This window comes from Gobio gobio, assembly GCF_949357685.1.
Source record: "Gobio gobio genome assembly, chromosome: 11".
Lineage (NCBI taxonomy): Eukaryota > Metazoa > Chordata > Actinopteri > Cypriniformes > Gobionidae > Gobio > Gobio gobio.
This window is the reverse complement of record NC_137104.1, coordinates 51,447,370-51,460,356: the sequence shown is the minus strand read 5'-3', so window position 1 is coordinate 51,460,356 and position 12,987 is coordinate 51,447,370. Positions and strand designations below refer to the sequence as shown.

General features: G+C 38.7%; 1 protein-coding gene across 11 annotated transcripts in view; it reads right to left on the bottom strand.

The window, feature by feature from the left end:
- Window positions 1-12,987, bottom strand: part of tmem196 (transmembrane protein 196) — a 43,349-nt gene that overhangs the window by 5,137 nt on the left and 25,225 nt on the right. For 4 of the 11 annotated variants that reach the window (XM_079828874.1, XM_079828879.1, XM_079828882.1 and 1 more), the window contains 2 exons: window positions 10,082-10,297; window positions 9,534-9,590 (listed from right to left, as the gene is read on the bottom strand). In XM_079828874.1, coding sequence (XP_079685000.1) covers window positions 9,534-9,590; window positions 10,082-10,297 — 273 coding nt within the window. Of the gene's footprint in view, window positions 1-9,533; window positions 9,591-10,081; window positions 12,484-12,987 lie in introns of those variants that run through there. The other 7 variants (XM_079828877.1, XM_079828876.1, XM_079828875.1 and 4 more) reach the window with 5 other exon arrangements.

Sequence of the window (12,987 nt, the reverse complement as noted above, 5' to 3'; positions counted from 1 at the left end):
TATTACATGCATACATCGTTAAAATAAGAGCATATATTGCATGCTTACAATAGTAAAATAACACATATAGCATACTCACAATATTAAAATAATAATGCATATAGCATACTCACAATATTATAATAATAATGCATATAGCATACTCACAATATTAAAATAATAATGCATATAGCATACTCACAATATTAAAATAATAATGCATATAGCATACTCACAATATTAAAATAATAATGCATATAGCATACTCACAATATTAAAATAATAATGCATATAGCACACTCACAATATTAAAATAATAACGCATATAGCATACTCACAATAAATAAATAATAACGCATATAGCATACTCACAATAAATAAATAATAATGCATATAGCATACTCACAATAAATAAATAATAACGCATATAGCATACTCACAATATTAAAATAATAATGCATATAGCATACTCACAATATTAAAATAATAATGCATATAGCATACTCACAATATTAAAATAATAACGCATATAGCATACTCACAATATTCAAATAATAACGCATATAGCATACTCACAATATTCAAATAATAACGCATATAGCATACTCACAATATTAAAATAATGCATATAGCATACTCACAATATTAATATAATAATGCATATAGCATACTCACAATATTAAAATAATGCATATAGCATACTCACAATATTAAAATAATAATGCATATAGCATACTCACAATATTAAAATAATAATGCATATAGCATACTCACAATATTAAAATAATAATGCATATAGCATACTCACAATATTAAAATAATAATGCATATAGCACACTCACAATATTAAAATAATAACGCATATAGCATACTCACAATAAATAAATAATAACGCATATAGCATACTCACAATAAATAAATAATAATGCATATAGCATACTCACAATAAATAAATAATAACGCATATAGCATACTCACAATATTAAAATAATAATGCATATAGCATACTCACAATATTAAAATAATAACGCATATAGCATACTCACAATATTAAAATAATAATGCATATAGCATACTCACAATATTAAAATAATAACGCATATAGCATACTCACAATATTCAAATAATAACGCATATAGCATACTCACAATATTAAAATAATAACGCATATAGCATACTCACAATATTAAAATAATGCATATAGCATACTCACAATATTAATATAATAATGCATATAGCATACTCACAATATTAAAATAATGCATATAGCATACTCACAATATTAAAATAATAACGCATATAGCATACTCACAATATTAAAATAATAATGCATTTTGCATGCTCACAATATTAAAATAATAATGCAAATTGCATGAATATATCATTAAAATTATGATTATTATACATTTCAAATGCATTCAATTTAGTATCAATTTAATTTAATATTCCATTTAAATGACGTTTGTTTACAAATGAAAATACTTCATTTAAGTAAATTTGTTGAACCACTTATGTCATGTTCGCAAATGCAAAAGTAACAACCATAATGCTACGTTTCCAGTGTGTTGTTTTGCAGTTGTTAAAGTGTTGTTCAGAGTGATTTTAATGCTCATAAAGGTCAAAGTATATTAATCAGGAAGCGTATAGCACAGCAGTAAATACTGTAAACGGAGGGTGAAGACGAAACCATTGTGTACAGGGAGAATGGATTGTGCTGCTCTGTGATTTTGTAATCGGACAGACCTCGTTCAGACAGTGACAGAATCTGCCGGCTCAACACTTCAGGACACATCTGACCTCAAATTACACAAGAAACTTCTGACTCTACAGCACAGTCGCACACGTTAGATAACACACCCCCTTTTAGTGTGCCAGAAATCTGACATAGCTTGGTATTGTACATTGCAAATATTGTTGGCTCCTATGATAAACTGCTTACAATAAAAAGGGTCTGCAAATGACTAGAATGTAAATGTGCTGAGGGGAATCACACGGGGCAGTATATAACTATATAACTATGCAATATAACTATATTTATTTTCTTTAACTGATTTAAAGGTGCACTATGTAATATTTTTTTCAGTAAAATATCCAAAAACCACTAGGCCAGTGTTATTGTTCAGTTGAGTACTTACAATATCCCAAATGTTTTTGTAAATCGTGAGAAAATGCTATTTTAACCGAGGAACCGGGACGTGTGAGGGAGTCGCCTGTCAATGACATCATATCTGCGTTCCCCTCGGTTTCCGGTTTTATTCTGCAGAAACGCTTTCCTCTCACTGCAGTGTGAACAAGTGCCATAGCAGTCGCTGAGAGAACGCACAGAGTAACGCCACAACATCATCAACACACTGAGATGTGTCTTATATGATAAACAGTGCTGTGTTACCTCATACTCATGACCGGAAAAGCGGAAGTAGCGCCGGCGACTGTGTCATAATAAAAGTCCCGCTGCTCGCGAGGCGTGTGTCGCGTTCATCTTATTAACAATCGCTCCAGCGGTTCCTCAGCTACACAACACTCGCTCCTGCTCTGCTTCATACTACAGAAATGTTAATAATCACATCCATCAACATGATTTCTGCCCGAGTCCTATCCCGATTCTTTCCCACCGGCTGTGAGGTGAAGACCACATGTCCCAAGATTCTGCGCTCAAACTTTCCGTCATCAAACTACACCTTTGTTTTGAGCAGGCGACCGCTAGCGGACGGAAAAGTTACATAGTGCACCTTAAAATGGGTCAACTTTCCCTTGAGCTTTTGATATATAAAAGGTCATGGCAATATAAGAATATCCTGTCAGTTTCAGAGCTGAAAATGTCCTTGTTAATCAAAGAAAAGCTATTATTGACAGCTGGCTCAGCAAACGAGAGATCTCAGAATGTGCCCGGCTGTGACGTAAGAGTGCAGTGAAACGCCGCCTCAACAGAAGAAGAAGAAAGCCTGATTCTGTAGCCCCGCCCACCGACTCGTGCATGGCATGTTTGATAAATTACAGGCTTACGTGGAGCTAAACCGGATCGAACTTCCAAGCAATAAACAAGCCATAAGCTTCCTTCAGACTCCAATATGCATGGTTGAACATTATTTTTAATGTCATTTTTAAGCTCATGTGGGGAAGACATTGCATTTGTTTGCTTCTTGCAAACAAGACTGGATTTGCAGACAGAATGAGATAAAAAAAAAAACGATGCTGTGGCTTCTGGATCTGACAGGAATGATGCAACACAATTATGTGAGTAAATTTTTTTTAAAAATGTAATAGTATTGCATTGTTACGTTTGATATCTACTGGTTATGTACGTGTCTAACTAAACATAACTTCCACACTGTCACAGGCTGGAGTATCCTTTGCATTTGAGGTGTTGTTGGTTCATTGTCCTGCGATTCGTGATCAGACTCGAACATGTATGGGCTAGGGCCATCTTAAACAGTGAAATACACACACACACGCAGACGTGTTACGAATGGTTTGCAGTTGTATCCACCAATCGAACCGGCCAAGTAATAACAAATTTGCCTGGATGCCAGCCGATCTTAGCCCCGCCCACAACATTTGAGGTCGGAAAGTTCGGTCTGGACTTGATCTTTTGTGGATACTCGAACCAGAGCTGTTCGGACCAAACAAATAGTCAGGGCAGGTTTTATATGATGATGGACAGATGATCTACAGTAATGTAATTATCCACGTCACCAAAGAGCACTTGGGTTGAATTTGTTTCACACTACGTCCATATTTTTTACAGTCTATGGTTGAAACACGTCCCATAATCACAGCCCAATGGAGCAGTATCAGACTCATATTCTGACTAGAATTGAGTATGACGACGTCAGGCTAATAAAAAATAACATTCCAATTAATCGCGGGTGGATGAGAGATGAAAAAATTGCGAGTCCTCTGGCTGACTCATTCCGGTTGCCGTTTCTCCACATTGGAAATTTTGAAAACAATTCCTTACATAAATGACAGGGGAGCTGAAGCTCATTTTAATATGCAAAACTGTTATCCAATCATAGCAGTGGGCGTTTACTTCCAAGTCTTCAATGCGGAACGCCCATAAAAACAGAGTAAAATGACATAAGATATTTTTTCTTGTTTTCTGGGGGGAAAAAGTTTTTGCTTAAAACAAGCTAAATTATCTGTCAATGGGGTAAGAAAAATAATCTTATTTCTGTTTGGGACAAAAACAAGAAACAAGATTTCAAATCAGAAACCAGATTATTTTTCTTACTCCATTGGCAGATAATTTTGCTTGTTTTAAGCAAAAACTCAAGAAAACAAAAAAATATATATCTTATGTCATTTTACTTATCTAGTAAATACATCTTGATTGGATAATTTTTATTTAGACTAGAAACAAGACAAAAATACTAAGTAAGAAGAGCATTTTTTGCAGTGTAGGCTCAAAACCAGGGTAGAAAATAGCCTATTACTTATTCATTATGATGTTTTTGAATGTAAAAACCACGCAAACATCATAAGTTGACCTCAGACAACAGTATAAAACAATAAAAAAGCCAGTTCATGACCCCTTTAAACATGCAATGTTTTGAGGTCATGTGAGAGCAAATGTAGCACACAACTATCTGAAACATTGGTTTCACACACGCACAGTTTGAAATTATAGACGGGAATAAGCATTTAATTTCAAACGCAGCCATTCTGTAATTACCCTAAGTTATTGCATTATCGACTGTGCTAAAACTGCATAGCAAGCACCTCTAATATTATTTTACTGTAACAAAAATAGTATGCAGAACACACTCAGCATACTATTCCATTCATAGTGCAGCCCATATCACATTACACACTGAAGAGAAACAGCCAAAACGCTGTATGTTTGTGGAGCGCCTGTGTTTTGTGTCTAAACCTGCTGAGATGAGACTGTCCACGGGGAGTCAAAGTCCATATGATTCACAGACGCAACGCTTAAGTGTTCTTGAGTAGCTCCTGACGTTACTGTCAGGAATTCAGAACCATTACAGGCAGACGGGGACGTTTCCTTTTAGCCGTACAGTAACATTACAAGGCAGGGCATAGAGAAACAAAATCAATCGGCAGGACGGGAGAGAGATAAAATGAGAAACGGTAAAGCATGTTTGAGGACTGGAAGCTTGTACACAAGAAATCAAAGGAAAACAAGCAATGATATGAAAAGAGCCGCGTGGAGAGTGGGATATGAGATACATGAAAGCTCTCAGACTGGAGTTTCACTTCAGTATTGATCTGTGATTAACGCTCTCCGCTGGGGCGGCTCACTCCACTCTGAGGTGGCTAATTCAATCTCGCCTCTCCAGTGAAGTATCCTGGGATGTTTACACACACACACACACACACACGCACGCACTCACGGTGAGCTGGATGTACATGTTTATATTGACGTCCACAACAAACTATTTCTATCCTCGATTTCGTTTGCATTCCTAAAATAAGAACACACTAAAAATATGAATGTGTGTGGTGATACACAGTCTATGCCCTATTGTTTTTGGGATATTAGGCCTATACATTTCATATTTGTGAATGTAAAAGGTGTTTCAAAGTGCGTGACAAATAAAGTTATTGTCTCCTAAAAGGAAGAAGCGATTCTGAATTGCCGATACAAGTAATTTCAGTCTTTCTTCCTGCACGAACCGACCTAGGCTTGTAACAAATTTGCATAATGCCCCCTTATAGTACATGCATATCTAATTAGAATATAGGACCATATTGCAATAAAATCTAAATGCAGTCATTCACTTCAAAATATGGCCATTTTGTCTCAAAGCAAACACATTTCTGAAACTTTCCCAGCTAAATTTTTGACATATTTAAGAATGACAAACATAAATAGTGGGGCCACACTGAAATTCCCATATCTCTGGGATTGTGGAATCGAACCATAGGGCCTACCAAAAAGAAGTATAGTTTTCATTGGCTGCTGGTGAACAACGTCTCCTTTGCCCCGCCCTCAAACACTGTAGATGTAGCTGAGACTGGTATGCTGCGTTCACACCAAACACGAATAGAGCGTCAAAATCGCGTCTACCGCGTCTAGTCGGACGCTTGAACATTTTTAATCCATTCGCGCATCTACAGCGAATTGGACACGCGTGTACATTGAGCATTTGAAGCGAAATAGACGTGCGTTCAAGGCGCTCCAGAAGAAATATGTCATAAAACACCACTCTGCCTCTTTTCATTTTCATTAAAAATATATATTAAGCATTAATAGCCACACAAATGTGGTCCAGGCAACTCCTACATTATCTTTGCGAATTGATGCCAAAGTAAAAATTTTTTAACTCGGCCGTCAGATGCGAATTCGCTTCAAATGCGTGAATGCACAAAAAGCACCACTCATGCATAACGCGCATATCGCTCAAGACGCTCAATTCGAACTAGACACACGAATGAGGCAGAATCGCGTCTATCGCGCCGCAAGACCTCCAGACACGCGTCAACGCCCCTTTCTATTGACTTAACATTGAAATCACTCGCTCCTGACGCTCTATTCGTGTTTGGTGTGAACCCAGCATTAGACGCTGTTTTCTGCGCTGCAAACTCAAACCCAGATTGGTACGGTAAATCCGACGCCATTGTTCCTGTTCGTTTCACTGTGTATCGAGTGCTGAGGAAGATCTAGGTCTGAGATTCAGATATGCTAATGGAAGTTTGGTTTCTGACACGCACTCTAAGTGGTCGACCAATCACAACAGACTGAGCCATCTGACCTATCAGAGCAGAGCAGGCCTCGGAAAGGCGGGGCTTAGAGAGACTGAATCCTTTATCAAACAGTTTCAGACACTAGGAGAAAAGAGCTGATGCTGCAGTGTATATTAGGAGGAACATTTATGGTTTTTTTTGCCTTGGATGCATGTAAACCTAATGTAGGAGACCTGAAAACTAAATTAGTTTTAGTTTGCCACCCACTGAGTGGCAAAAACAATGAAAGGCAGCATTGGTTTACAGCGGGAATGCCACGAAAAACACACAAAACACATCTAAAACAGGAAAGAGCTTTGAGATTGACTGTATAAATTTGACAAGAAATCTGAAATACAGAGCGCCGAAAGCTACAGAAAAGAGTAGGAAATGCAATTGCAATTCACAGAAACTGGACTCCTGGCAGCGAAGCGTGGATTTGCAGTTATCATTTCATGTCAGTATGTTTTGTTAAATTTGTTAAATTGTATTGTTATATATTGTATTGACAACTCATCGATCAAATATTTACCAGCGTAATATTCTGCCTAATTTGGTGTTTTTAAAGCTGCTGTCCGTAACTTTTTTTGTGTTCCAGATTTAATGAGAATGTACAACATGAATCCTTTTTCCAAACCGTGTTTTTGTCTTACCCTGAATCATTATGGTACACTTATAATCAGTGTTTATATTGGGACTATTTCAGACCGGTCTGGTAGGAAGCGCTGCGGAGGAGCACAGTTCCTGCGTGACTCGCCATAGACATAAACACAGAGAAGTAGCTCCGGCAGCAATGTTCTTCCGCAAGACACATGCAGTTCTGTTTATTAACCGGACTGCAGCTTTAAATAAACACTGACAAAAACTATACAAGGACGCTATGACGTTTTATAAAATTAATATAAGTGATCACCTGGATTTAAACCTATGTTGTATTTATAAAGCGTTCACAGGCAAATTGTATTTCCCCGGCGTCGAAATCAGGCACATATAAATGTCAGGAAACACGATTCCTGGCTGCATGTAAATATCATTGGATTACTGGATTTTTGGTAAGTTGTAAGGAACACTATATAGAGTCAAATCTTTCGTTTAAACTGATAATCGCGTTTTTCCCCTATTAACTCCAGTCACGCAGCAGCTCTTCTGCCACTCAGTCCGGCTGAGGGGGCGTGTTCCAGTGGGAAAGTGACCTCGATGCACACCCTCAATAAGGCCGTGTGTCCACCAAAGCGTTTTTATCCGGCTGAAAACACTAGGTGCTCTGCTGAAAACGCCTCGCTTGACGCTTGAGAGCATTTTGGCAGCACAGCGTTTTTTTTCAGTTGAGACTCTTTGCTTGTTATGATACGGAATATCTGCAGAAGTGTTACTAGCATCTCATTTCACAGATAGTTTGTTTCTGTATTGATTCGATATAAAAATGCTGATACAATGTAAAGTATTTTCTCTGGCTCTTGTTTTTAAAGTATTTTGTTCTGTTATTATACTGCTTGTTTATGTTGGACACTCAGAATGTGGCGGTTGGTCGGTGTAGTATTTGTCCCGCCCCTCCTCCACTGTGATTGGATGGCTGGGTGAAAAGTGACAGTGATGAGCGCTGCGTTTTGCTCAAAGTTGAACATTCTTCAACTCTCGGCGACCAGTAAAAAACGAGCTTTCAACGCTTGAGCGTGAAATACTCGCTCAGCGCCTCGTTACACTCATGGCGTTCTAAAAACGCGGCTCTCCCATTGAAAACGATTGAATACGCCAGCCAGCCGCGTGAAAAAACGCTTTGGTGGACACACGGCCTAAAGGCATTTTTATACAGTAGAAATTATTTTTTAGTTTTAGAATTCTACAGTTGATGTGCTTGTATTTGTGTTCTACACAGAAACCAAAACCATTTAAAGTTCCATTAAAAAATGATCGTGATTTTAACGGTAAAAGACTGTAAAAATGCTACGGTTAAAAACAGTTAACAGAAAGTTTCCGTACTGTTTAACTGTAATAGATCTAACCTTGCATTTAATGTAATTTTACTGTAAAATACCGTTAAATTGACAGTTTTTGGAAGTGAAAAAGAACAAGTCGTTGTGTAATTTACAGTGAAAAACTGTAAATTGACATTCCCAGAATTCCCTGCGTGACACTTCACATTAAAATGAATTTTGATTTGAATTCATATGAAATTACTGTTTATTCTTAGTTTTGTCTAATCAGTACATTAGGGTTTTATCTTACATTTAATGTTGTTAAATTAATGTTTATTGTATTTTTTTTTATTAAAAAAACGGTGTGTTACCGTGATGGTGTTCAGTGTTTGTGTGAATGACACTGTGCACCTTCTATACATTAGTATTGTCCTCCTAAAAGCGTTGATTCATCATGTGACTCATTTCCACTGTGATTGGTGGGTTTATTTCAGTTAATGGAATACGGTTATTTACTGTAAATTTAACTTAAATCTGTGAAAACTAAAACGTTGCTAACATATTTTTTACGGTAAAGTTCTGGCAACCACAGTTGCCGTTTTTTTACCGTAAATTTTACAGGGATTTTTTTTACAGTACTGGTGTTTTAAAGAACCCAGAAACCTAAACACTGATCTGAAGAAACTATAACGGTGCGTATATCCATTTCAGTTTATCCTTCTAGAAGAATAAAAAAGTGTATGTGTTCTAGTATGCGCTGGGAAAAAATGGCGTAGGATTTACAATTTTCCCTAAGAAATGGCAAGCAACACAGTGCACAGTTTCCCATGAAATGTGCTCCAATAAAAAGCATGATCTGGGAGAATGTGTACTGGATTGTGTGTTCTACAGTAGTGTACAGTAGAGATCTAGAACAGTGAGTGTGTGCACGGGAACACTTAAGTGCGTACTCACAATCAGTCCTGTCCTTTTCCGTGCACACAGCATGCCACACAGTCCGCAGATAAGAAACTATGAGAGAGAAAACATGATATTTGATCAACTTAAATGAACCAGTCCAAAATAACATGAATGGAAATATGACACAATTATACTGAGTTCAGATGACAGTAGAGTCAGCGCTTATAAGAACTGAACTGGACACAAATGAAGTTATGTGAGATCTCACATACACTCGGAAAGTACCACAACCTCACACCTCTCTGTATTTATCTGTGATGAATCATTACGTTATGACATCAGAAAGTGTGCCATCCTGCTCTAGGTCAGATGACCTGTACTGTATTGGTATCAGTTACATCACTGTATACTGTACACCATTATATTGCCTATAAATGGTATTTCCATTAGGATTCTTACAAAAAAATACCATGGTCTATTCCCAAAACATGGTAGTATCATGTATTTTGATCATTTGTAAACACCGAGAGTGCATGGCTGAGAGTTTTTAAAAGAACAGCTCGTTTATTTAAGCTGAATAAGACTAAAAAAGTGAGACGTACACACACTCCGCTCCATACCGGAGAAGCGTCGCCCTGCTGGGTCTTGTGCTCCGCTTTCGCCCGGCAGATGCCCACCGCGCCCAGGACGATGCTGGACACCCCGAGCCCTATCTCCAGCGTCGACAGAACCAGCAAACTCCAGATGATCTTCCGGCTGCTGCACATCTTCGCTCGGGCATCCTTCCTGGCCGGTGCGCAAAACGCTTCACTCCATGTCTTCAGAGATAAGCACACATTAAATCCAGAAAAGTCTGCAGATGACATCAACTCAAGTTATTTTTCCCAAACAGATCAGTGCGCAAAGGCGCTCTCCATGGTGCGTAAACGCCACCAGTTTAACTTTACCCTCCTCCTCACTCTGTTTACCATGCTTCTGGTCCTGCCCCATGTGATTCCCCTCAGTTTAGACAGAGTAGCCTACATGCTCCGCCCACAATCACCCCCGAAATTCCCTTATAGTGCTGCAGTGGAGCGCTTTTATAGTCGGTATTTAAATAGAACGTAATTCGTTAAAACAGCAATTGTTAGAAACGTTCTAAATGGAATCTGGCGGGAGAAGTTGCGAAGAGCGCAACACTCTAAAACACTCAAAACAGCAGAGCAGGTGTCCTGACGCGCGCGCGCGCGTGCACGCACACACGGTATGCGCAATGGTGCGTAAAAGCGCTGATTGTGGTAAATGCGCCCCGGTCAGTTTATTGCGTAAAACCAGTGAGTTGGACACATAACCGTGCATGTCAGCACATCACATTAAGACATTCAATCACATTTTATTAGAAAGCTTGTGAGTGGACCGAATCCATAGCCATAAAAGTAAAAAGTCCTCTTGGAGAGCTTTATATAGGAGACTAAAACAATAAGCGCGCTGTTTCTGGGCACTTTTGTAGCTTTTTGATGCTCTGTGATTATATTTGTGGAAGTTCCCACACATTACCAACGCGCATTTGATGCCTAAAAACATTTCTAGGGACATTTGCAGAGGGGAAAAAAAGCAAAATGGACTTTGTAAGAGCTGATAGACATTGATGTCTTAAAATGACTTTGCTTATTGGTATGCAGGCAGTGATATGGATTCATATAAAGCAGATTATATCTAAGCATTACAGTGCATTACCATGAGCATCTCAGATCACACTCACAATAAATGTTTATTTATTTGCGATATCACTTGCTCACTGGTTGGGCAGGAAAGAAAATTGCTGTCTTGAAACAAACTAATTTAATTTAACCAACTAAATGGCCTCTCTAAATTATTCATAAGCAGGTTTCCTTTAGAGAATCAAACAAACACTGCAAACGGTTGCCCTGTGAATGTCTGTAGCAGGATCATAAGAGCTCATCTCCTGCCGTGTGCTGAAGGGTTTCTGTGTGTCTGCAGCAATCACAGACGCTTCATCCCAGACCTAAAACAGCAACTTTCTGCTGAAGGGTGTTTGCGTTGCCGTAACAACAGCAGCTCTAAAACAAACAGTGCAGACAATTATTTCACTGCAGCTGTAGCTTATATTTTTATTGATTTACTTTACATCTGCATTTGATGTTCTTCACCATGGGTATTTCAACAAGAGATGTCAGCACACAAAAAGTGTAGTGGGTGGAATACAGTATATTAGGCAGCAAGTGAACAAAGTTGATGTGTTAGAAACAGGATCATTGGGCAAGTGTAAGGATTTGAGCGAGTTTGACAAGGGCCAAATTGTGATGGCTAGACGACTGGGTCAGAGCCTGAGGAACACATGGCACCAGGTGCACTATGGGAAGAAGGCTAGCCGGTGGAGGCAGTGATGCTTTGGGCAATGTTCTGCTGGGAAACCTTGGGTCCTCCATCCATGTGGATGTTACTTTGACACGTCCCACCTACCTAAGCATTGTTGAGACCATGTACAGCCTTTCATGGCAACGGTATTCCCTGGTGTCTGTGGCTCTTTCAGCAGATAATGCGCCGCCACAAAGCACAAATGCTTCAGGAATGGTTTGAGGAGCACAACAACGAGTTTGAGGTGTTGACTTGACCTCCAAATTCCCCAGATCTCAATCCAATCGAGCATCTGTGGGATGTGCTGAACAAACAAGTCCGATCCATGGAGGCCCCACCTCGCAACTTACATGACTTAAAGGATCTGCTGCTAACATCTTGGTGTCAGATACCACAGCACACCTTCAGGAGTCTAGAGGAGTCCATGTCTCGACGGGTCAGGGCTGTTTTGGCAGCAAAAGGGGGACCAGCACAATATTAGGAAGATGGTCGCATATACACATATATTATATAAACACAAACTTTTATGTTACACTCTAAAGAATCCTGGGTTAAAAATAACCCAAGTTGTGTTGAAAGTGGACTAACCCAGCCGTTGGGTTAAATGTTTTCTTAAAACAACCCAATTAGTCCATTTTTAACCCAGGATTTTTTAGAGTGTAGATGTGATTAATAGTGATTAATTGATTTGACAGCACTAATATATATATATATATATATATATATGAAAACTGAAAATATTTGAAAATGTATATAACTATCTTTTCTAATTACAATTTGCATACAAGCATTAAACATGCTTTTACATCTGGAAAAATGTTGTTTATGCCGTCAGGATTTCTGGATTCCTGTATGGTATAATTCGCCTCCATTGTCTGCTCATCTTCTTGGGAACATCAGCTGTCTGTAATCTCAGCATTGACTGATTCGATAACAAGACTCCCCCGTCTGCTGAGTCATCAAACCTGCGCTTCTTCGTCCATGTTCGCTGCTTTTCCGTCTTCACCCAGTGTGGCTGTGCTTTCCTCCCTCTCTCCCTTATTTGCAGGGTTTGTGGGAATGTGAAAGTGCTGAACTGATTGTCAGTTCCAAGACCGGTGATGTAGAAATAGCAGGGTGGAAAGGGTGGAGATATTTTTAGCACCTGCGA